Here is a 26,945-nt window from a genome sequence, read left to right on the forward strand (position 1 = left end):
TGCTCCTCCCCGGGCGCGGTCCTCTCGTGCCACTTACGTGCTTCGGAGCTGCACCAACGAAGATCCGGGCTCCGGAGACGCGGGTCAGCTGCTGCACACCTACACAGGCACATCTGGTCGGTGCTCCTGACGAGCATGAAGTGCCCTGGATTCCTGATTCAATGTGCCCACACGCCAAGATAACAGAGCCAGAGACTCCTGCTAAGGACACTGCAACCCAGGATTCGTTCCCGGAGCCACCCTTTCCCCCCCCCCTCTTCCACAGGGGGCAGGTTGTATAAACAGAAACTTTCCCCCCCCTCTCTCTCTCCCCTTATGATGTACCCCGATATTCCCCAAAGGTATATAAGATATCCTACCTCTCTGGCTTTCCGCGACCCCCCGAGTTACCCCCCCCCTCCCCCCTCTTTCCGCCAAAACGAGGATATATGTGTACAAGATCTAGACCCAATTGAACACCCCTACTGAAACTCCCCCCCCAGAATTATAAGGCTCCCAACTGAACCCGCAATTGTATGGTCCCCCCCCCTGAACCCCCTTGTCTCCCCTTGCCCCCCCCTTCATCCTCTCCGCCCCGTATACTTCCCCCCACCCCCCCCCCTGAACAGAACCGGAGTAGCACCAGACACAACAGCTCACATCACAGCAATTGACACATCATATAAGCCTCAAGATTCAACCATACACCTCCAAACAACATCCCGGCACGAAACTAACCCCACCTCAGTGATAATTCCCAAATGCTAGAAAAGGTTATATACAATATGCCCCCCCTCCCACCTCCCCTTCCGCTCTCCCCCCCCCCCACCCCCCCTCACTAATCAGACAAAATATTATGTTAGATAACCCCCCAAGTGTCCCTCCCGCCCCCCCCCCCCGCCACGGACAGCTTTCAGCCCTCCCCCCCCCCACCTACCCCCCTCCCCCCAAGAGAAGACCTGTACTATGCTTAACCATCTGTACTATGTTTATCCAGTCTGTATAGTTATATGCCAATGTATGACCAACTACTGACTGACTAGATGAAAAAGACATAATGCAAGGGACTCCTAGGCCTAGGAATGAGATTCCCCCCGAGAGCAATGTTTAAATAAAATGTCAAGGTCACGAATAATGTATGCTCCCTCCCCCCCCTCCCCCCCACCTGCCCCCCTCCCTCCCCCCCCCCCCCCCCTAGAGGAGAAATGTCTTATGTCAAACCAACCGGTAATGCTACATATCAATGTATAAATGCATAGCCAAACAGCAATGTATAAGAGTGACCTCGGCCTGGGAATGGAACTCCCCCCGAGAGTAATGTTTAAACCAGCTGCCAACTATGTGTATCCTATATGCTCCCACCTCCCCGCCCTCCCTCCCATCCCCCCCTCCTCCCTCCTCCCCCTCTCACCACACCTCCCCTCCCTACCCCCCCCTCTCTCCCCCCCCTCTTTCTCCCCTCCCCCCCTCTCCCCCCCCCCCTCAAAACCGAAATATTGCATGTATATCCACCTTTGCTTACTGCATATCAATGTACAATCACAAGGTTAATGTGGGAATCAACCTGAGGACATACCCCCACTAAAGAGTAACGCTGCCCTACCAGTGCAAACTATAAACACCAGACCCCCCCCTTCCCCCCCCCCTCTCCTCCTCCCCCCCCTCCCTCCCCCCCCTCCCCCCCCTCCCTCCCCCCCTCCCCCCCTCCCCCTCCCTCCCTTCCCCCCCCCTCCCTCCCCCCCTCCCCCTCCCACCCTTCCCCCCCCCTCCCCCCTCCCTCCTCCTCCCACCCCCCCCCCTCCTCCCCCCCCTCTCCCTCCTCCTCCCCCCCCTCCTCCCCCCCCTCATCCCCCCCCCCTCCCCCTCCCCCCCCCTCCCCCTCCTCTTCCCCCCCCCCCCCCCGGGGAAACAAGAACGTAACACAAAAAAGAAAACAATGTTCGCAAAGGATGTAAAAGATCAGTTATAGTACTAACCGTAGGAGAGTAAGGCCTCCGTAAACCAGAGTTCTCCCTCCTTACTTAGGACCCTTCCCCCCCCCCCCCTACTAGCAATAGGATGGGGGCGCCGGACCCTTCTTACTGGCTACGGTCCGTGAGTGACGCCCCGAAAGTTCTCCTAGGGGTCTTTTTGCACCCCAGCCCCTTGACACTAGAATGTCAAGAGGAACCTTTTTCGGGCTCCAGGACAGCCCACTCTCTTTCTTGTCCTCTTGTGTCTTCCCCCCCTCCCTCTCTCCCCCCCCACCCCATCCTCCCCCCGTCGGCCCTCCCCCAGCACCCCCCGCGGGAAAATCAGAAACTTCCCCCCGCACATGCACCCCGACGCTCAAATCAACCCTGACATGGGAATAACTCAGGGACAGGGGCTTATCCCCGAGACCCCCCCCCCCCACTAATGGCGTCGATCAAAATGATTTCCTTGAATGTCAAAGGCCTTAACTCGGTCCGCAAACGCAAATTAGCCCTCCAAGAATTTAAAAAAACTAAAGGTGATATAATTTGCATTCAAGAAACCCATTATAACAACACAGACCCACCAAACACATTTAACCACACGTACCCCCAAGCGTTTTTTGCTTCCTCCCCCAGCAAGAAAAGAGGGGTGGCCATCCTGATTAAAAACAATATACCATTTGCCCCGACGCTGATAACCAAAGATCCCGAGGGACGATATATATTACTCCAAGGCACGCTCTCAGGCTCCCCCATAGCTATCCTTAATATTTATGCCCCAAACGCCAACCAAACTCAATTCCTACAGAACCTCCTTAGCACTCTCGACCAATCGACGCTCTCCTCCCTTCTCCTTGTCGGAGACGTAAATATGGTACTTAGTCCAGACCATGACAGATCAGGCCAAACTACTGCCCCATACTCCACCCAACTACAGACAAAAGCCCAAAAATTCCAAGATATCCTCAGAGAGTACTCTCTGACAGACATTTGGCGGGCCCAGCACGCGGGTCAGCGGGACAACTCCTTCTACTCAACCCCCCATCAGTCTTACTCGAGGATCGACTATTTTCTAGGCACCAATAATGTTCTCCAGGCATCCTCCCACTCCGAAATAGGCCCAATAACGTGGTCCGACCATGCCCCTATCGCACTCACCCTCTCTCTGCCTTTCGTCAAGTCATTAACATATAATTGGAAACTTAACGACTCGCTCCTCAACGACCCACAAGTAGTCAAAACAATTAAGCAAAAACTGCTCACCTTTTTCCAAATAAACAAAGGCTCAGTACCTTCGGCAGCAACTCTATGGGAGGCCCACAAAGCCACCATCAGAGGGGAACTCATATCAATAGCCTCCTACAAGAAAAAACTTAAACAGAAAGCCCAGAATGAACTTACTGATAAAATTCTTGCGTTAGAGCGCTCACACAAGCTATCCCTATCGAAAAAGGTGCTCAGAGCACTCGAGAAAGCGAGATCCGACCTAAAATTGCTTCAACTTGACGAGGTAGAGAGAGCCCTGAAATGGACCAAACAGCGGTTTTACGATAGGGGCAACAAAGCGGACAAACTTCTGGCCTCCAAATTAAGAGGCATGAAAGCAAAGACCCAGATCACAAAGATCAGGACTAAAAGCGGTCTAATCTCTTATAATGAGAAAGATATCGCAAGTGAGTTTGCAGAGTTCTACACGGATCTCTACAACCTTCCCCCCACTGGTCACCCAAAGGATAACGCCAAAAATACCTCCGACTACCTAACCAAATGCAACCTCCCATCCCTCACACAAGAAGAACTCGAGTTCTTAAATAAGAAAATAACTCAAGAGGAACTAAAAAAAGCAATATCCTCACTTAAAATAGCTAAAACACCTGGACCGGATGGATTTACCAACGGTTATTATAAAAAATTTGTAGGCCCCCTGTCCCCTCATCTCCTAGAAATGTACAATTCCTTCATGCAGGATCAACAGATCCCAGACACTATGTCAGCAGCCAATCTGGCTATTATACATAAAGAGGGCAGAGACCCACTTCAATGCGGCAGCTACCGCCCAATATCCCTGCTAAACTCCGACCTCAAGCTTTTCAGCAAAATTCTCGCAAACAGGCTGAATCCTATTCTCCCAAGACTAATTCATATAGACCAGGTGGGATTTGTGTCAGGAAGACAGGCCTCTGACAACACCCGCAAAATTATTGATATAATAGACCACGTGCACCTCAAACAATCCCAGGCCCTGATACTAAGCCTCGACGCGGAGAAGGCCTTTGACCGCATCAGATGGTCCTACCTCGACCAAACGATGAGCCAATTCGGCTTCTCCGGACCATTTCTTGCTGGCGTCCGGGCCCTCTATACTAACCCAACAGCCCTACTAAAACTCCCGGGAGGCCGCTCCAACCCAATAAAAATACAAAACGGCACTAGACAAGGCTGCCCCCTCTCCCCTTTACTTTTCGCCCTATCCATAGAGCCCCTGGCCGCCCGAATTAGAACTGAACCCACTATTAAAGGTATCCCAATCGGAGACAGGGAATACAAAATATCCCTGTTCGCCGATGACATAATCCTCACCATGTTAGACCCCCTCACCTCCCTCCCTAACCTAGAAAAACTCCTCAACGAATTTGGCCAACTGTCAGACTATAAAGTCAATACTGACAAGTCGGAGGCGCTCAGCATCTCCCTACCGAACCCCGTTTGGTCAGCCCTACAAAAGAAATTTAAATACAAATGGAATAGTTCCCATATCAAGTACCTTGGAATTAAAATAGCGAGCTCATATAACTCATTATACCAAATTAACTACCCCCCCCTCTTCCGCCAAATCTTAAAAGATCTAGAGACCTGGCTAACCCACCAGATCTCCTGGTTCGGAAGAATAGTATCCACCAAAATGAATATCCTACCCCGTTTACTCTACTTCTTTCAGACCCTCCCCGTCCCTGTACCATTAGCAGAACTGAGGAATATCCAGGCCCATATCCTAAGGTTTATTTGGCAACAACGGAGAGCCAGGGTCCCACGGTCAGTACTCTTGGCCTCGAGGACGAGAGGGGGCCTGGGGGCACCGGACATACTCCGATACTACCAATCAGCCCAATTGAGGCAGGCGGTAGTATGGAACAGCCCCCCCACCTCCAATTGCTGGCTGGAGATAGAGACACACCACGCGTCCCCGAACACCCTCCCAACTCTATTGTGGTCCCCATCCCACAAAAACAAGAAATCGTTGAGACTTAGCCTCGGGGCTATGAGATGCACGTGGTCGACATGGTTAAAAACCAAAGGGAAATACGGCCTAGCTTCAACCCCCTCTCAATTGACCCCCTTATTCGGGAACCCGGACTTCCCACCCGGGTGTGCCCGAACCCAATTCAGCCAATTTCAAGGCTTAAACATCAGAGTGGTTGCGGATTTGCTGGAAAAAGACGAGGCCATGCCCCTCCTGGAACTAAGAGCTAAATTTTCGTCCCCCGATTTACCTACATTCCAATACCTACAGTTTCGACACTTCCTTAGAACCCAGTCCCCTACCCTAAGGTTCCCGCCGCGCTCCAGATTCGAGACCCTCTGCCTCAAAGGCGAATACCAAAAGGGCCTCATATCGGAGATATATAAAACGCTCGAGGCATCCCAGCCCCCCCCCAATCACCTGTATATGCAGAAATGGAACGAAGCTCTAAATACCAACTTGGACCTTGAGGACTGGGAGGATATCTGGGAGGCAGCCACCAAAACATCACTTTGTTCCGTCACAAAAGAAAACATCTATAAAATATTATTTCACTGGTACCTGACCCCGAGTAGACTGAGCCAAATCTACCCAGGCACTTCAGACGAATGCTGGAGAGGTTGTGGTCAAAGGGGGGACATGTCCCATATTTGGTGGACATGCCCGGAGATCCAAAGATTCTGGTCCCGGATCCAGGGCCTCCTGACCGAGACCCTGGATATAGAAATACCCCTGGACCCGCTGACCTACGTGCTGGGAAAACCAATCGACAACCTCCCTGCCCCTGCTGCCAGACTCACAGCGGCAATATTGACGGCTGCGAGATGCTGTGTTGCGGCGGCGTGGAAGAAAATTAAAGCCCCCTCCAGAAGGACAGTGATCTCTAGGATAGACGGAATTATGACTATGGAAAAACTGACGGCAATGCTGAAACAAAAAACCCCACAATTTTATTCAGTCTGGGAACCTTGGCCAGGACTACCAACCCCCACATAAACCTTACAGCAACACCCATCCCCCCCCCCCCCCCGACCAACGAACCTCAAAATCCTTCCCCCCCCCCATACCCCCCCCCCGTCCTCCCCCTCTCTCTTCCCAAAGTCGTTCCCAACTATCCACCCTTCCTTCGTCTCCCCCCCTTCTTTTCATCACTGAAAAAAGGAAAAGGGATTATTGTGTGTCGCTTACCTCTCCCATGTAATGTACATGTACTGCGCCGTATATACAAGTTGGCTTGTTAACCAGTTTCTGTAACATGTACCTACCCGCTGTATGACACCAATAAAGGAAAAATATTTAAAAAAAAAAAAAAATTAGAATACTATTGAAGAACGTTGGCTCAGAAAGTCTTCAGACACGACACAGAATAATCCAGACAGAGACACAGGAAGATTGAGATCATGAGAACGAAATAGAGGCAAGAAAAATGGACAGAGAGGAATGGGGTTAAAAGCAGCGGGATAGCATTGGTAGTCAACACTCATTCCATGGGAAGCATTTATCCCATGGAAAAGCCACCATCACCATCAGCCGGCTCTCCCAGTCTCCGCATGGCAGAGTGATCAGAGATAACCACTGGGCCACCCCTATGGTAATCACTCATTTCCTGTGCACATATAAATGTCGGCCCTATAGGATACATTCACTGTCAGTGAGGATCGGCGAGGGAGAGATGGGAGCGGTAGGTGCACATATGGGGTTCCGCAATTTAAAGCCCCTCAATGGCTCCAGGGAAGGCAGTGTTGGCTTATAGTGCAACCTGGTGGACTCCAGGCAACGCGCGACAGGGAGGCGTGGAGGGGGCACAGCCATGACGTCACGCGGCTGGTTTGCCCTCATTGGCTGAACCACCACCGCCGTGACGTGGCCGTAGCGCGCACAGAGCGGCCACAGGGACACAGCCTTACACAAGTGCACGAAAAGGTAACTCAACTAATGGAATTAAGGAGCCTCAGCCCAACAGAGCTAAAACAGTCAAATTGTCTATTGGGTCAGGCTAGTTTGTCTTTAGGTGACGAGATAACAGTTATTAACACCCGGTTTAGCCTTTTGGATGTTTGCAGGGTACTAGAATACCAGCGAATTGGCAAAAGTTGCGCGTTTGAGACATTGTGCTCGTATCGCATTTAAAATACAGCGACCTGCATATCCCAATGAAAAGGGCTCTTCTTGCACCGATGTGCACTTCTCGCAGCTACTAGAATAGGTCCCTTAAACTCAACCAATAAGAGACAGGCAAAGTGGTGTCTTCCACAACTCTCACAAACAGGCAGAAACCGGCAGAATAAATACATCTGCTTTTCATAGGTGAAGAACATAAACAATAGGTATGACACCGGCTAAACAGTCACAGTTGGAGGCTCTGTGAATACCGCAGTTGTGTGCGTTTGTAAGAGACAAAAAAGGAATTTATCACAAAGGCAAAGCGGGGAGATGTCCCCTCTGGCAGCAAAAGGGTTAACAAGTCATTTTACACAAAATTTAGTTGCTGCAAATATCTTTCCTAGCACTAACATCTTCCATTTCTTATCAGTGACGTAGCTCTTACCGTGGCCTCCTTATCATTTAACCAGTGGTTTACAAGACTTTACTGCAAGGACTTCAAATTGGTAAGTGCAGCGCAAGCTCGACACGTCTGTCAATGAATACAATCCGGAAGTGTGACGCACTGCTTCCAAAAGAGCCCTTTCTGGCCGGGTTGGTATGCTTTGCTATTCTGTAAGCCCTTCTCGCATGTCCAATCTCGGTCTACGAGAATAGGCCGCATAGAATATGACCTCAGATAAAGGTCGCATAGAATATGACCTCAGATAAAGGTCGCATAGAATATGACCTCAGATAAAGGTCGCATAGAATATGACCTCAGATAAAGGACGCATAGAATATGACCTCAGATAAAGGTCGCATAGAATATGACCTCAGATAAAGGTCGCATAGAATATGACCTCAGATAAAGGTCGCATAGAATATGACCTCAGATAAAGGACGCATAGAATATGACCTCAGATAAAGGTCGCATAGAATATGACCTCAGATAAAGGTCGCATAGAATATGACCTCAGATAAAGGTTGCATAGAATTTGACCTCAGATAAAGGTCGCATAGAATATGACCGCAGATAAAGGTCGCATAGAATATGACCGCAGATAAAGGTCGCATAGAATATGACCGCAGATAAAGGTCGCATAGAATATGACCGCAGAGAAAGGTCGCATAGAATATGACCGCAGATAAAGGTTGCATAGAATATGACCGCAGATAAAGGTCGCATAGAATATGACCGCAGATAACTACCACTTGGCTCACCCTGTCTGTCCATGTCCTATCTGCTGTAATATCTCACACCCTATTTGATCGTTGGCTCTCTTTTCATTCTCGGGATCTCCTTGTGTATATTCCATGCATTTGTGAATGATCTTATTGCATTAGCCCCTACCACCTCTACTGGGAAGCAAAGCCATGAATCCACCACCTGTCCCGTGAATAAGTTCTTCCTCAGATTTCCCCTCCGCCTGCCACCCTGAAAAATGCTTCCCTCGTGCACCTTAATATATTTGAAAATGTCAATTATAGCCCATCTTTCTCTGCTCTCCAGCAAGCTGTACGTGTTGAGCAGCAATATTACTGTTCCAATCCCAGTGCCTTCTCTTTCTTACCATTTAGCTCCATCATGGCCGGCTGCGAGTTTTGCGGGGCTCGGTGCACTGGGGTTTTGGTAGGAGTCTATTACCTTGTCCATAGCGTCATCGCCTCCTGCTATGTCATGTGATGTCACTATGTCATGGCAGCACATCGTCACATGATTGTAGGAAGAGGTGCCGGCTCCGTGGAGAAGGTAAGAGGCACTTACAGAGGCCTCACGTTCTCCCCTGACAATCAGTTTAAATGTTGTGGGGGAAGAGCGCGGGGCTCAATGCAGTGGCTCTGCCATCAAGCAGATCCTCAGCTCCTTGTGCCCCAGGCATCAAGAATTAGATAGTAGGATTAATGAAACCGGCAATAATCGTAACCTTCATTTTTTTAAACATTTGATGCCAGTTGTAGTAGATGCAAACGGACACACAGTAACACCGGTGTTAATCTCAGGAGCAAAACACCACCTCTGTCATTCTCGTTTAAAGAAGCACATAATATGTATTCTCTTTTTGTTTTCTATTCAGAGGCTTGAGATTTCAGAGCAAATTTTATACGTGATCGGTAAGTCGTTAAAATTGGAAGAGCTGGTTTTGGAAAACTGTGGATTGAAATGGTAAGAAAAGTTTTTTTTAAGAATATATTGATGACATTTTTTTTATTTACAGAAAATGAACTATGAAAGGAGCAATCCCCCATAGCATCATGTGACGTGTTTAAAGGGTCACCTTGGTGGGATTGCCACACTTTTTTTTTGCCCACAACTGACACCTATAAAGATTTTTAAATGTTCTTTTAAAGTTCGTTTGCAAACATAGTGAGCTGAGTCTTGGGAGGAGTTTGATTTCTGCTGGCTGCTCTGATGTCCCTGCAGTATCTGTTCAAAAAGAGTTGGCACAGGCAGAGCCCCCCTCTCCTCCATCTTTACTGGTACAGAATACTGGATACGGGTACAGAAAATACTTGATTTGATAAAACATCCCCCCATTCAGAGACTCCAAAGGAATTCAACTTGTAATTAATTTCCAAAATAAATTAAAGCAGCCAACCTTTCCTTTTAGCATGGCGAGGTTTGTTCAAGGAAACCAATGGGTCAATTCTGTACATAAGGTTGTTTTCTTCACAGCTATGGGGGATTGCACCTTTATTTGTGTGTTTCTACAAACCTTTTTGAATAGTGGTTTGAAGTACTGTATAATGGCGCTGGGAGTTATAAAGTACTGTATAATGGCGCTGGAAGTTATAGAGTACGGTATAATGGTACTAAGAGTTATAAAGTACTGTATTATGGTACTAGGACTAGGTACCTTTTTATTTTTCAAATTCAGGGATATCTATATAACCAGTGTGCTACAGCATGCAATAGCCTCATCCCTGGCAGATTGTTCCCGCACCCTTACACTAGATGGCTCTACCAGATTTAGCAAAGACTTACTTGCCCATCTGCACCAGCTGTGTGTATCTGGGCACTTTAACTCATTCTCCATAAGGGGCCAGAGCACACAACATTTCGGAATAGAAGGGCCACAACTTATTGCAATGTAATGTTAGATACATTTAAAGATAGCATAGCATCTGTACCATACATATTTACATGACCTTAACTTGTAACTGAGTATCAATGTGAAAAACTGCTCCCTAAGCAACTGGTATGAAATTAGCAGGGACAAAGTTCACATCAGGACCTTAATTTGGTCTGCAGTCTGCCAGTTAAAGAGCCCTGGTGTACTGTATATCATTAAATTCCCACGTGTAACGCTGCTAACTGCAGGACAGGATACTGACCCGCAGGGCAGAGCATAACATAGTTTATATAGGGTAAAAGAACAAGGAGTATAAGGGAATAAATTCTCCTAGTTCAAAATGTGCAGCGAGTGTATTTTGGATACACTCTACCCACTCCGGACCCAGCAGCATCCTCACTCTGCTCCTCACCGGTGTACTGATTTCCACATCTGTGTCGTGGGCATCCACGTCATTGGTACGGAGTCTCGGATTGGATCTTTGACTTGCCGGTACGGTTTCCCGGGGTGCAACGCGTTTCGCCTAACCAATACAAGCGACTTCTTCCGTATTCACTTATACTTACACTTGGTTTTGGCTAGAGACTTAGATGGCCCTCACCTGCCCACATCTACGGGTGGCTTGGTGATCAAATGCTACTGTACATTCCACTGCTACATGATGTGACGATGCTCGTCTCCGATCAGGAAGCGGACCCGCAGGGCTGAAGTAGGGATGCAAATAAACTGACCAGAGCCCGAGGGCAGAGTCCTATAAGAGTATCTGTAGTCGGTAAGCAGGCAGGGGTCAGGGCTGGCGGAAGGCTGCAAGGTCAGGGTCACGGTCCGGGGTCAGCAACAAGGAAAATCAATGAACAGGGAAGCCACAGGGATAGGCACGCCACAGAGATAGGCACGCAACAGGGATAGGCACGCCACAGGGATAGGCACGCCACAGGGATAGGCACGCCACAGCAACAGGCACGGCACAGGGATAGGCACGCCACAGCAACAGGCACGGCACACGGAATGCTCAGGAACGGGGAAGCCACAGGGATAGGCACGCCACAGCAACAGGCACGGCACACGGAAGGCTCAGGAACAAGGAAGCCACAGGGATAGGCACGCCGCAGCAACAGGCACGGCACACGGAAGGCTCAGGAACGGGGAAGCCACAGGGATAGGCACGCCACAGCAACAGGCACGGCACACGGAAGGCTCAGGAACGGGGAAGCCACAGGGATAGGCACGCCACAGCAACAGGCACGGCACACGGAAGGCTCAGGAACGGGGAAGCCACAGGAACTTGAAGGCTCAGGAACTAGAGCCCGGGGAGGCTGGGAACAAAACTAAATGCATACAATGCTCGGCCGGGGGCTGGGAGTCACTGGCTGCTATTTAATCCCTGGAACAGGTGCAGCCAATAACAGAGTTTACAGCAGGCAGGTTACAGCCAAAGCCTTGACTGGAACCCTTACACATCGCCCATGTCAGAAGGAATTGGAGTAGAGCTAGAAAGGGTCAAACTTTGCTTGAGACATGCTGCCTGTCCCAGACGCCTAAATACACACATGTTGTCTTTTGAAACGAAAACATTTACTTTACAATTGAACAAAAGGTAAATCAGCCCTGTTAAAAACTGGTGTTTGTAAAAATGTAGCTTGAAATATAGTGCAAAGATAAACTATGTTAACTGGAACTGTTTTACTAGTATTGAGTAAAGATGGTGGCATCTCTATGCCAACCTAGTATATACCCAAAACAGTTGCGTAACAATGTGTGTGTGTGTGTGTGTGTGTGTGTGTGTGTATATATATATATATATATATATATATATATATATATATATATATATATATATATATACAGGCATACCCCGCTTTAACATACGCAATGGGACCGGAGCATGTATGTAAAGTGAAAAGGTACTTAAAGTGAAGCACTACCTTTTTTCCACTTATTGATGCATGTACTGTACTGCAATCGTCATATACGTGCATAACTGATGTAAATAACGCGTGTGTAACAGGCTCTATAGTCTCCCTGCTTGCGCACAGCTTCGGTACAGGTAGGGAGCCGGTATTGCTGTTCAGGACGTGATGACAGGCGCATGCGTGAGCTGCCGTTTGCCTATTGGGCGACATGTACTTACTCGCGAGTGTACTTAAAGTGAGTGTACTTAAAGCGGGGTATGCCTATATATATATATATATATATATATATATATATATATATATATATATAGCCAATAAAGAATATCACTTGTAAGCACATTCACATGTCTTAGACAGGTCTGCAACCCTGCCTTTCAACCATTAATACCCAGCATGTGTCACATTTGCCTGGAATATCCATACACATGGAGCCCATTTAAGCAAATGCATCGCCGTTCACACAGCTTTTAAGCACAGCACGGAACTAGCAAAGCAAGTCAAACCACTCACAGACATGTGGGTATCATCAGTGTGAGGTTGGTTTATACTTGCTTTGCAATATTTCTAGGCTGGGTAGGTTTACCATATACAATTTAAGTTATGGTGGGTGGGTTTGTCGAGCCCTGTATATACAGTACATAAATACATACATATACCTATAGATAGTTACTATGTAACTATGATACAGACCTACAGTACTGCCTGCGAGGGGTACGTTCTTGCGAATGGGAGTCCCAATGGAGAGATTTCCCGCTGCTGGGGGGATGCCACGGTCAGGATTCTGGGTGTTCCCCTGGCAGTATGAGATGCCACGGTCAGGATTCTGGGTGTTCCCCCAGCAGCAGGAGATGCCACGGTCAGGTTTCTGGGTGTTCCCCTGGCAGTATGAGATGCCACGGTCAGGATTCAGGGTGTTCCCCCAGCAGCAGGAGATGCCACGGTCAGGATTCTGGGTGTTCCCCTGGCAGTATGAGATGCCACGGTCAGGATTCAGGGTGTTCCCTCGGCAGTATGAGATGCCACGGTCAGGATTCTGGGTGTCCCCCCGGCAATATGAGATGCCACGGTCAGGATTCTGGGTGTTCCCTCGGCAGTATGAGATGCCACGATCAGGATTCTGGGTGTGTCCCCGGCAATATGAGATGCCACGGTCAGGTTTCTGGGTGTTCCCCCGGCAGTATGAGATGCCACGATCAGGATTCTGGGTGTCCCCCGTCAGTGGGAGATGCCACGGTCAGGATTCTGGGAGTCCCCTGGCAGTGGGAGATGCCATGGTCAGGATTCTGGGAGTCCCCCGGCAGTGGGAGATGCCCCGGTCAGGATTCTGGGGGTCCCCCGGCAGTGGGAGATGCCATGGTCAGGATTCTGGGGGTCCCCCGGCAGTGGGAGATGCCATGGTCAGGATTCTGGGAGTCCCCCGGCGGTGGGAGATGCCACGGTCAGGATTCTGGGGGTCCCCCATCAGTGGGAGATGCCACAGTCAGGATTCTGCTAGTCCCCCGGTAGTGGGGATTTGTATGGATCAAACAAAAATTCAATGTAGTGATCATTAAATGATTAGGATGTGGGATGGAAGACGAAGATGGAGTGATACATACCTTATATACTGTACTACATTTCTCTAGCTCCCTTATTTACTGTCGTTTAGATATAAATTCAATATTCTTTGGTTCTGGCACCTTTTGCCCGATAAAAACACGTGCTCCTGAGCACCTGGGGATTGGCAGCAATTTTTTTTTCTGACAATTGTTGACTTTTGACGATTCTTGACAAATATACTGTAAGCTTGTACAATTCTTGCTGTCAGTTTTAACAAGAACAGATCTAAGCAGCACACTGAAAGCATCCAGCACAATGTATGTTACAAAATGCATTCACTTAGCTTAGAGCTTAGGGCAGCCCTGAGACGCCAGCGCTTCTGTTTTTTGTCCTGCACTAAGCTCTCAGCGTTAAGTAAATGCATTTTGTAGCATACACTGTGCTGGATTCTTTCATTGTGCTGCTTACATCCTACCTTGCCTACATATATCCATGTTTTATTTATTTATAAAAATGTTTTACCAGGAAGTAATACATTGAGAGTTACATCTCGTTTCCAAGTATGTCCTGGGCACAGAGTTATAAAAAATACATGGTTACATTAAAAGAACATGGTTATGCAGTCACTTCACAGACATTTCATGGACAGATAGAGTTGGAAAATTGGGTACAGGGGATAAAGGGCTTATGAGGGTGTAGTGAGGACAGGACTTCACTGTATGTCCCAGCACCATTTACAGACGTAGCTACCTTATATAAACGCTGTGTGCAGCCTACACCCATTTCTTTAACAAGAACAGATACTGCACAGTCTATACTTCTGTTAATAGACGACATACTGAAATACCTCAATGCATTTTCTTTCTCTTTACAGTGAGTTTGCGGTCAAGATGGCACAAGCATTAGATAACAATCCTGGTTCTGTTCTCCATACAATTAACCTTTCTGGTAATCAGATGGAAGATAGAGGTACTGGAATACACTGCACCGAAAATGTGTATCTTTTTTTTTTTTTTATGTCTTTGATTAAAAAAAAAAAGGAAAAAACGAAACACACGTAACCCTATATGTACAGACCATACAATGTTTGGGACATGAGAATAGGTATACGTTATGTAGCCCTGGTCTTATTTTGCCTCCAGAGACCCCCTCTGTAGCGTGCAGAGCGATCGCGGTTGCCGCCGGAGGCAGCGACGGACCCGCCTGCACGGCGCGAGGGTGGGGGCCGGAGGAGGGAGCGCTCCGAGTCCTCGGAGCCTCGGCGGCGCACCCGGCTAGCGGGGGCCGCCATGACAGGTTGCGCGAGCGTGCGCATTGGTCGCGCAGGCGCAGTAAGGGTAGCGCACGCGGTCCCAATGCTAAAGAGGTCCTGAGTGGACTACAATTCCCAGCAGCCTCTGGGGATTGCCCTTTCACCCACATCACGTGCAGCCAGCCAGCAAATAGGGTTTTGCAGCTTCTCCTGGGGAGGAAGGCTACAATGTTGCGGGGACCACTTTTGGCAGTTGGAGCTGGGAGCAGGAAGGGGAAGGAAGGGGGTAGGGAGCAAGTGGCTCCTACACCAGGTAAGGTAGTTCCCCAGATCCCAGGCAGGCCCCAATCCCCACCAGGGTTGTGGGTAGGTACTGAGGAACGGCCCCTAGGTTAGGGACTCTGCCCTTAGGTGTGTGAGGGTACAGTCTTGTCAGTGTCACGACTGGTAGTGCTGTGAGCGCTGACAAGTAGGCACAGTGTGTGTGTGCAGTGTAGCTGCAGGTATCAGGTTGAGTGCAGTGGGTTGCTGCAGGTTCCGTGTGAGGCAGTGGGTTGCTGCAGGTTCCGTGTGAGTGCAGTGGGTTGCTGCAGGTACCGAGTGAGTGCAGTGGGTTGCTGCAGGTTCAGTGTGAATGCAGTGCGTTTGCTACAGAGGTTAGGGAGAAGTTAGTCAGAGGGGACCCGGGTGGTGAAGGGAGAGGTAGAGTGGGTGCAGGGGGTCATTGATCCACCTGCATAGGACAGGCTACCCCGTAGGCCCCTAGGAGTGTTCCCTGAAGTCACTGAAGGTTGCTGTGCTGCAGGGACGGCCTGTAGTAGTAGCGAGCATCACCCTTACTGAGTACCAGCTAGGGACAAAGGGACAAGCGTGCGGAGCAGGTTTGCTGGCGAGTCGTCTGGGACCAGACGGCTGGACATTGAGACCAGGAGGCAGACCGCTGATTCATCTGACCCTTTGCGAAGAGGTACCGGTCACCGCCGTGACCGGAAGGTAGTATAACATCAAGTGCACCAACACCGGTCAACAGGCGCTGATCCCGCCTTAGGCTAAACTCTTTAGGAACACTGAGCGAGTGGTTAAAGAACTGAGCCTATACCATCACTTAATATATATGGACACGGTGTGTGGGGCATGCGGTGAGGGGACGGAGGCGTTGCTCCTGATGAGAGTGGGCGAGCCACTAAGGTTACACGTTAAGATTATATTGCTATAAGATAGAGTGATAAGGTATCGTGCATTATCATATAGTAAAACTGGTTGCATATATATATGTGTGTTGTTGTATTTCTTGCCCAGGGGAATCTCAAATCACGGGGATCCTGGGTAAGTGGAGGCGCTGCGCTAAGTAAGTGTATGAGTGTTACCCCAGGCTCCCAGCTAGCGGAGGCTCAGATCTCCTGGAGCCGCAGGTGTTGTACAGTGACCAGTAGTTTCTTTGGGAGGGTTCAGAAAAAGGGCTACAGTTATATGCTATAGCAGTGTCACGGATGCTCACCGCAACCTGGACTGAAGCGCGGCGCTGAGGTGGGGAATATATATAACCACCGCCCTAAGCCAAGGGGGTGGGTCCGAATTGCAGGGTCGTGAACGTAGCCGGGTTAGGATAGGAGAGTGGAGAGGGTAGCGGTACTTGCCTATGGTCCAGGATTGGAGAGCTTAGAATGGTCGAGATCCGTAAACCGTAGTCGGGGATTGGAGAGCGTGGAGTAGTAGATGTCCGTAAGTCGAGTTCGTGGAGTAGGGAGCATAGAAGTCCGTTAGCCAAGCCAAGGTTCAGGGGAACAAGAAGAGACAGGTCAGGTACAAGCAGGGTCACAACAGGTATTCGGAAACAACGTGGACATGTACTCAGGCTGCAAGTGAGCACGGTGCATAGAAAGGTCTATGCTCAGCAACGACCAAAGGGTGAATGAGACTAATATACAGAGGAGTACCAATCTGGGAGAGAAGGGAGGAGGGCTCAGGCATAGGTAGACCTGTGATAGGCTGAGGCAGGGTGAAGCTCAGGTGTAGCCCATCTGAGATTAGTCCAGGCAGTATTGCAGGTGCTGGTTCCTTTAAATGGTGCATGTGCGTGCTGCGCCCGGGGCTGGAGCGTGGCGCGCCGAGGTGTGCGCGAGGACAGGACCCGCAGCGCGCTCCGGGAAGGCGGATGCAGCGCGCCGATGGAGCACAGGCTGACGGAGGAGCGGGGAATGCGGCCGCGCGGGCCGCCATAGCGGGACGCTGGCACCGGCAGGTAGGAAGGTGCGGGCACGGACAAGCAGTGTGGGATAAAGGTCCTTCCAAGCCAGTGACACCTCCTAAGGAGGCTCGGTAACTCGGTACAGTAAATATTGCTTTATACACACAGGAAAAGTGGTGTCATCAATCTGCCGGCTGAATAGCTGAAGGTGCAACTGGCAGAAATAGGTTCAATGAGTACTGCTAGTTTTAATAGGAACAGGCCATAAAAAACAGGCACCGTACCTGCTAAATAGGTTTTACACTTTTAATTTACCATCTCCAGATTGTTGGTTGTGTCTGAGAGAGGTTGCAGCCAACGGGCGGCTCTGGATGCAGAAGGAGAGTCCAACTCCGTAGAGCTGGGACTCAGTGCCTAGTCTGGTTTCTCAGTTGAGCTACAATGACTTCCCTAAATTCGATGAGGCCAAGGAGGACATCGATGTACACCAAAGATCTTTTGAGAAGATTTTCTACCTTCACCAACTTCCTGAGATGGACTGGGTCACGTTTCTGCCCCCCTCCCCCCCCCAGCTGAGTGGAAAGGCTGCTGAGGCATATCAGGGAATTCATATGGAGGAGGCGAGAGAATACGAGGTGCCGAAGCGGTGCTGTTAGCGTAGTATGCCATCATGTCCGAGTTCTACTAGCTGAATTTCAGGTACCTACAGCGAGGCCACCAGGACACTCACGCTGAGTTTATGGCCCATCTCTCCCACTACATGAGATAATAGGTAGCCGGAGGCGAGGAAATAACTGTGATGACAATCCAAGATCTTTTCCTGAAGGAGCAGTTCTTGCAGCGATCACCTCAGAGTTGAGAGAGTGGGTCCTAGATCGGTGGCCTACAACTGCTGAGCAAGCTGCAGAGATGGCCAATGACTACCTGGCTGCCGACCCGAAGCTCTACAAGTGGAATCTGCCCAGAACCGAGGGCCCGGAGGTAGCTGCCCCACAGAACCGAAACAATATTCCAACCCAACACCTAACGCTCCTAGCTTCACCCACAACCATCCCTCAGTGTTCTGGCACGAACCATGAACATGCGAGAGTGGACCGCAACAGTCCCGCATGTAAGGTAAACACACACGATCCACCGCCGACAGCTGAGTCAAAAACAATACAATGCTAGACTGATAATAAAGCGGCACTCAAATATGGGACAGAGGAGGTGGTAAGTTGAACCCCAATGGGCCCCTTGACAAAGCGGAGGCGAAATGTACGTCGGGGTTTGTCCTGTTTGTCCTCTCATACCTTCTCCACGTGTGGCTTCCTGCACTTCCGGGTTTTGGCTCAGCTGTCGGCGGTGGATCGTGTGCGTTTACCTTACATGCGGGACTGGTGCGCTTTGACTTATGGAGGATCTACGGGGCTAAGTATTGCCTTCACACGCTGTGATATTGACTTTCACTCTGGCTCACCCCTGGAGTGTGCGCTCACCATTAAGTTCCCTTTACTGCGTCACCCATCCCGTTACTACACCCTGTGGAGTTTATCCCTTGCCCATTTTATCTTCTGGGTAATGTTATGCATTTCTCTCTAGTCTCTGAGCTCACATGTCACATGCTTTATTAGTGCAGGATTTCTGGCTTCTTGTGTTACTTTGACCGTCTGCTTTTACTGTTTGACCGGCCGGTCATACAGGTGGGAGGCAATATTTTGCCTTTACCATCTGTTGGTATAGTGTCTCCATGGTACACCACATCTTTTTGATTTGACACTCACCAGTTAGGGTTGCAGTGCAATTAGCCAGTATTTGTCACATCTGAGGGTTATGAGACTGTTTAAACTTTGTTTCATTATTTTGTGTCATGGTATCTAATAAACTTGTTTTATATTTTTGTACACCTGAGTGCTTTTTTGTTTTCATAATACCTTATCCCCAGCACCGTCAGTAGCCCATGATTACAGGGTTTCATTTTACTACTGATTTAGGTTCACTTACAGTACACAGGTCAGTAGCAGGCTGTTTTTGTTTATATATATATATATATATATATATATATATATATATATATATATATATATATGAAAATCTGAGGTAATCTCCCAGTAATGCTGCAACACTTCTGCAGCCAGACTCATGGCCCATCGGATTAACACAGCGGGGGTCCCTGGCAGTCCCATTCAAACTGAATGATGTCACTGCATGAGAGGGGGTTAGCCGCCATGTTCATTTGGGGTCTGAGCTAATTGTTTAGGAATACAATATAGAGATAAGGGAAAAGCAGAGAGGTGAAAACAGACGCACTACTGCAGGGGCGGCCAACTCCCGTCCTCAAGGGCCACCAACAGGTCAGGTTTTCAGGATATCCCTGCTTCAGCACAGGTGGCTCAATCAGTGACTCAGTCAGAGGACTGCCCTAGTGTACAGAGAGAGAGGGAAATAATTACAAAACATGCAGGGGGAATAGCCCCTTTAAATCTTCAAGGGCAAGATAGATGCACAGTATATTTGATAGGGGCTTGTTTGCTTCAGTAATAACAACATGATTGGAATGGGTTAAAATAACTATGTATGTACAGTATCTATGTATGTCTTTATTTATATAGCGCCATTAATGTACATAGCGCTTCACAGCAGTAATACACATGACAATCATATAAATAACAAATAATACAAATAACACGATAGGAAGAAGCGCTTCAGACATAAAAATAACATTTAGGAAGAGGAGTCCCTGCTTCGAAGAGCTTACAGTCTAATTGGTAGGCAGGCAGAACGTACAGAGACAGTAGGAGGGAGTTCTGGTAAGTGCGTCTGCAGGGGGCCAAGCTTTATGTCTCGTGTGTATAGTATTAGCCACGGAGCTACTTGTATGCTTCTTTAAGCAGGTGTGTCTTAAGGTGGGTCTTAAAGGTGGATAGAGAGGGTGCTAGTCGGGTATTGAAGGGAAGGGCACCAGGATTGGGAGAGATATCCCCAGAAGCGAGGAGGAGAAGCATGGCTAGAAAGAGAATGTGTGAGGAGGATTTGTAGGGGTGTGTTTTAGTGCAGAGGGTATAGCTGTGTGGTGTCAGAGGGCGCAGGTAAGAAAGGAGTTCATGTGAACTGAGAAGTGGTGAAGGAAGGAGAGATGGAGATATAATGAGGCTGGTAGAAAGGAACGCGTATTTTGAAAGGAGGCGGGGTCACAGCACATAGATACAGTAGCGGTGGCGTGGCAGTGATAGTTCAGTGCTAAGATGTGCAGTCTGGGATAGATAATGTCCTCCTCTCCAGCGCAGGTCAAATCCAGGATTCAGGGCCAGTAGGAGTTGTGTTGCCCACTTGATGTATAATATTGAAGACTGAGCTATAGGTGCCCAAATGCTAATTACTTTGCCATATAAACTGTAGTGTGTTAAATACGGGAGCCTTGAATGGGCCGCATGAGCTGCCTGTTAACTAACTCCAGGTCACAAACATAACAATGATCCAGTCCTGGTTTTCTTATTCCCATTTGCTCGTCCAATAGCATCTTGGGTATAATAGGGTCAGCTCTGAAAAAAGACCGGCCTGGATCATTACCACACTGCTATGGAGTCATCTGACATGTATGCTCTACAGTAGGGGGGGCTCTTCTCCAGTCCTCCAGCCCCCCCAACAGGTCAGATTTTCAAGATATCCCAACTTCAGCGCAGGTGGCTCAATCAAACTTCTGATTGAGCCACCTGTGTGCTGCAGCAGGGACTGATTGAACCACCTGTGCTGAAGCAGGGACTGATTGAGCCACTTGTGCTGCAGCAGGGGCTGATGGAGCCACCTGTGCTGAAGCAGGGGCTGATGGAACCACCTGTGCTGAAGCAGGGGCTGATGGAGCCACCTGTGCTGAAGCAGGGGCTGATGGAACCACCTGTGCTGAAGCAGGGATAGCCTGAAAACCTGACCTGTTTGGGGGAGGGGAAGGGGGTTTTGAGGCCTGGGCCTGAGCTCCCCTGCTCTACAGAACAAAGAATAAATAATGCATGAGCATGTTATTCTGAGTAGCATAGTACTAACTCAGTAATGTCATCGCCTGCAGGATCTGTGGTTTAGTATGTTTTCCATCTGCTTCTAATAGGGATAACTGCATTCAGCCGCCACTTCGAGAAACATCATAGAGTATTAAAGTACCTCAACGTCTCCAAAACCTCCATCACAGCAAAAGGTAAGAATTATCCTGAAGTTATATCTTTATTGATCCAATGGATGAAGTTCGTGCGCTGTAAGTATCTTTATTTGTTCATATTATAGATGGCTTCTGCGGGGCACCTTCCCCCTCCTGACAACTATAATCTTTCAACTCAACACAACAGCCTTAACTTAACATCTTTCCAAAACATGGTCCTTGCCAGCCCTAAATAATCAAGTCCCAAACCATATAAATATATAAGGCCTAACTAACGTGAGACCTAATGCCCAGCCAGTGTCCTGTCATTACCTCCCAGGGTCCTGATGAAGGTGTGACTGAAACGTGGACAAATAACTAAATACCATTTTTTTAAAATGCAAGACTGATTTGCCACAGTATTCTCTCACCTTTCCATTCACCTATATCAACCTCCTTATGGGTCACCTATACCAACCTCCTTATGGGTCGGGCCCAACCTTTCTATGCTGCACAAGAACCACCCGCCCCAGCTGAGACTCCACAGATAGTTACTGACTATACACAGAGTTTCAACCACCAATCATGATGGTATCCTCATACCTACACTATCACCATGACCAGATGGATATTGCTAAGGTTTTGTGTTCTTTACGAGGCATAGACATAGTTGCCAAAACACACCAGGGCACACACTCAAGTTCTCCCTACTCACCACTTAGATGGTAAGCTCTTCGGGGCAGGGACTCCTTTTCCTAATGTTTACGTTCACGTCTGAAGCACTTATTCCTTTTACGTCACGAGTATTACTGTCGTAAAGCGCTGTGCACATGCACGGCGCTACACAAATAAAGATATAATACATATATGATCTGCGCAAAAAACAACCATTATGCTACAAAAAAAATGCGTTTTTTGCATTGACTCGCGTTGCTAAGCAACGGCAGTATCTCCGCCTATTTCACTGTATGCGCATTGTCACGTCAGGGGGTGCCACGCCTTTATTTTAAAAGCCCTACTTCCCTTTCCGGCACACACGTCCCTTAGCATAGTGTGTGCCGTTGATTTGTGGCAAGTAGTGTGGTTTTGTGGCCAGCGGACCTCTGCTTTGCAGTTAATTCTTTTCTTTGGCATTCTGTACTAGGCATGAACAGTTTATTTCAATCGCTGGCTTCCAATGAAACCTTCAGTAATTCCCTTCGCCACCTCGACCTGTCGGATAATCCTGGGCTCCTCGCTGTGGAAGAATCCAATGTGAGTTGGATGAAAAAGTAACAAAACCGTAACGTTGCTGTACGTTTCAATAAGCGCCTCTCATTTCACTTCCGTAACGGTGCTGTGCGTTTCAATAAGCGCCTCTCATTTCACTTCCGTAACGGTGCTGTACGTTTCAATAAGCGCCTCTCATTTCACTTCCGTAACGGTGCTGTGCGTTTCAATAAGCGCCTCTCATTTCACTTCCGTAACGGTGCTGTACGTTTCTATAAGCGCCTCTCATTTCACTTCCGTAACGGTGCTGTTCGTTTCAATAAGCGCCTCTCATTTCACTTCCGTAATGGTGTTGTACGTTTCTATAAGCGCCTCTCATTTCACTTCCGTAACGGTGCTGTACGTTTCAATAAGCGCCTCTCATTTCACTTCCGTAATGGTGTTGTACGTTTCTATAAGCGCCTCTCATTTCACTTCCGTAACGGTGCTGTACGTTTCAATAAGCGCCTCTCATTTCACTTTCAATTATGCAGCGGGGGGGGGGGGGGAGGGAGCAGGATGCGTTAACGTTCTTTAACCAAGGGGTGCGCAATCTTTTAAAGTCGCACCCCCCACCCCCACCAGCCCTCTTGCCTGCTCTTCATCATCCCCTTCATCTCTGCGCCGTCAAGGCGTCATGGTAACGTTGCGTAGTCGTGGTAGCGCCTCGCCATTTTACGATGTTGTCATGGTAACGCATCGTCGCTATCAGAAGATACAGGAGTAGAAGCCAGGTGGTAAGAGGCAGTTACAGATGACGGGGCCTCTGTAGACGCGGGGCTCGGTTCGGCGCCCCCCCCCCCTTGGAAAATGTTGCACCCCCCAGCTTGCGCACACCTGACTTAACTCAGAACAGCTGTGTAATACGTAGGCATAAGCTTATAGGGGTCCATGTTAAAAGGAATAAGAAGTAAAGAGTGACACACTGCGAGTTCTCAGTTACATGTCATTACCCAGAATCCCTGGCTGCAGTGTAGGCCAAGAGATAACGGGGAAAGGCAGACCTGTCTGAGACATGTGACTGTGCTCACACGTGGGGTTTGTATTGGCTGTTCACTGTATGGAAGTGCAAACTATTAATATAATTTATAGCTGTAGCTGCTGTAGCTTAGTGGGAAAAGTACAGCCTTTGAAGTGGGGGAACCCAGATAGCTTGTCGGGTCTCTCCATAAAAAGAAATCTGCGCTACCTATATAAGGCAATTAGAGGCGGACCGTGAAAATAGAAAACTTCGCGTAAATGAACTTACAAAGTAAATGATGAATAATATGTGATGTAAGTTTTGTAACAGTGATAACAGTGACCAAGGGCAGCAAATAACACTCACGTATACTAGAAAGGGCTTTCTTCCCAAGCCCAATGAAACGCCAAAAATGTGTATAAAGTTTAAAGCCGCAAAAAATGGCGCCTTTCTGTGCAGAGTTTATGGCAGAGTAGAAAAAACGCCATATAGTTGCAAAACAGCGATGAGTAACTTGGATGCTAATGGATCAGATGTCCATTGAGACAAACTGGATCGCCAAACTTGTTCACTGGGTCAACTGCAGCTTCGTGGGATGAAACCCACACCCAGAGTAGAAATCTACAAACGAAAAGAAGAAGCGCATGCTCCGATCCAATGTTCTATTTTAATAGAAATGATCTCTAGGATCATAGTCCGAACTTTTACACATTACGCTGTTGACGTAACCCCCCCCCCCCCGCCACCCCCTACGGGGTCAGAGAAGGCGGAGGAGCTGCTCCAGGAACCCTTCGGAGACACAGCTGGGAGACGCCCCCGGGTATGAGCTGAAAGACTTTGCTCCCATGCTTCTGATCTAGCGACACATACTAAGGGCAATATCTTACTACTTCTGTCGCTGGATTTGATACTTTGCTTTTGTTGCACTATGATCCCAGAGATAATTTCTATTGAAATATAACATTTGACCGCACTAAGGGGGCGCTTCTTCTTTATGTTTCTAGACCTCTCCATAAGGCCCCTTCCCGGCTGGAAGACCTGTTACGTCCCGTTAACTGGAAAGCACCGTAAAGAGACATATTTATCAGTCCGTGCTCATGCTGAATAGTGTATTATGGAGTGTTATTGTTTATTTGTAAAGCACCATCATATTCCGCAGCGCGGTACAGTGTGTGTGGGGGGGGTACAGAGTGACATACAACTGAGGACTAACGTGCACAGATACAGAAGGGAGTGAGGGCTCTGATCCTAAGAGCTTACACTCTACGGGGAATAAGGAGCAATGTGGACACAAAAGGTAAAGTGACTGCTCGTTGTAGGATGGAGTGTATATCAGGATGGAGTACTGCACCGACACACTTTATTCGAGCAAATACCCGGTATGTACCTGGCAGATACCTGGAATGCGCCGCTCCTCACCTCTGACAAGCCCCGTTGCATTTGCCTTCCCAGCCTGGGTTCATGCCTGGCTGATGGGCGGCTGATCTGTTAAATGATAATGATTAGGATTTAATAGGCTGCAATGCTTCGCGTGTCTACCAGATGGCATAAATTCATGAATTGTAATGCAGTATATATATATGTACTGTTCAGTATTGCAGCCAGCGGGAATAAAATGCTTCAATCCCTGCTGGAAAATAACTCAATGCACTCGGGCAGAAAACAGTCACAAACCTCAATACACCCGGGTATACCCGAATTCGTGGGACTAGCCGAGCTCGAATAAAGTGTGTCGCCAGTGTATGGTTCCGCCGGATCTATTGAGGTTTAGGGGGTGGGTGTTAGGGGGTGAGAAGTGGAGCAGTGAGTGAGGAAGAGTGTGGCTGCAGCGTTTTGGACGTCACTTTATACCCATCGTCGTAATGCTGTATCTGGTTCTGCTTCAGCTCACACTGTCCTTCTGCGGCAGACGTGTGTAATAGAAGCCTAACGCGTTCTTCTTGCCTTTCAGAGTTTATATCATTTCCTCAGTCACTGCAGTTCATTGTGTCACCTTAACGTTGCGGGCACAGACTGTGCGTTAGACACGGTGAGTATCCGCGGTATAAGACTGTGCGTTAGACACGGTGAGTATCCGCGGTATAAGACTGTGCGTTAGACACGGTGAGTATCCGCGGTGTAAGACTCTGTGCTGCTGGTTGCTTTGCCCAGTTATTATTTTGTAAGTAAATTCATTAGGTTTGGATGGAATATAAGAACAGATCCCGTACCCAGTGGCGGATTTCCCATCAGGCCCGGGACTAGGGCGGCAAAAATATCCGCCCCATATATTTTTTTACCGCACTCTCGGGCCTATCGGGCCTGATGGGAAGGCACTTAGCTGGAGCGGCCGCGTCCTTGCTGCCGCCCTCCTCTTCCTGAACAGCAGCGTCAAATGACGCTACGGACGTCACCGATGTGATGTCACACTGCGTCTTGTCGCCATCGTCGCGTCAAATGACGTCATGATGGCGCGTTACCATGGCAATGCGACAGCATGCGACAGCATGCGTGACGTCGGTTCAGAACGAGGAGGGCGGCAGCAAGGAGGCGACCGCCACAGCCAAGTTTGCACATGTATATGTACAGAAGGAGGCATGAGATCATACAAACAAAAATAGAAAGGCCAGCGTATCATAAACAGTAACACAACATATAGTGCAATACCTCAGTGCTTATCTGCTCATGAATAAGGGTCATTTAATTAAACCCTATGGCCAAAAGGTTATAAGCCTGCAGCCACTTCACGGCATGACCAATCTGCAGGTCCTAACACTACCTGGCACAATTCTCATGTACCTCTCTCTTCTGCTGGAGGGAGAAAGACCATTCTGGGCCTGTGATTCACAGGATCATGTGAAAATGGGAAATGAATCCCCTATAGGTGCTTCTAATATCCAGAGTCAGATTGCCATATAGCATAATAGTCCAGGAAAAATTGTATCTTCAATAAGAGTATTTGTGCAGTATAGGCTTAAATGCTCAACTTATAGCCATAGTGTGGGATAACAAATAAAGGGTGAGGAACCCCACAATGAGTGTGTGTAATGAGCACTCAATGAAGAGAGCCCACCCCACACCCACTAATGGAGCAAGACACCTATATCCCTAGGCTTGAGCAGAAAAGTAGCCCAGTAATATATACAAACTGCATATTCTTGAAAAGAGATATAACTCACGGTTGATGCATGTCCTGGAATATGCAGCGTGCCTCCTTCCGGTAGTAGTGAATCACAGTAGAAAAAAATGGTGGAGCACTGCTGGAAAAAATAAAGGGCTGGAGGCTAATTGCAAAATTAAAAATGCTTTATTTTAGTGCATAAGTAGACAGAGCTACAGAAAAAACAGGTCCTCTAATGCATTTCGCGTTGTCAAAGCGCTTTGTCAAAGAGAGACAAAGCGCTTTGACAGCGCGAAATGCATTAG

At 48.5% G+C, this 26,945-nt stretch overlaps 1 protein-coding gene across 1 annotated transcript in view; it reads left to right on the top strand.

Annotated features, from left to right (window-relative positions):
* The window catches only part of LOC142470254 (capping protein, Arp2/3 and myosin-I linker protein 3-like), a 135,613-nt gene that overhangs the window by 77,636 nt on the left and 31,032 nt on the right, over positions 1–26,945 (top strand). The window contains exons 9-14 of the mRNA XM_075577200.1: positions 7,709–7,784; positions 9,336–9,424; positions 14,658–14,752; positions 21,305–21,391; positions 22,476–22,585; positions 25,492–25,569. Coding sequence (XP_075433315.1) covers positions 7,709–7,784; positions 9,336–9,424; positions 14,658–14,752; positions 21,305–21,391; positions 22,476–22,585; positions 25,492–25,569 — 535 coding nt within the window. The remainder of the gene's footprint in view (positions 1–7,708; positions 7,785–9,335; positions 9,425–14,657; positions 14,753–21,304; positions 21,392–22,475; positions 22,586–25,491; positions 25,570–26,945) is intronic.

Source organism: Ascaphus truei, chromosome 19 (assembly GCF_040206685.1).
Source record: "Ascaphus truei isolate aAscTru1 chromosome 19, aAscTru1.hap1, whole genome shotgun sequence".
Classification (NCBI taxonomy): Eukaryota; Metazoa; Chordata; class Amphibia; order Anura; family Ascaphidae; genus Ascaphus; species Ascaphus truei.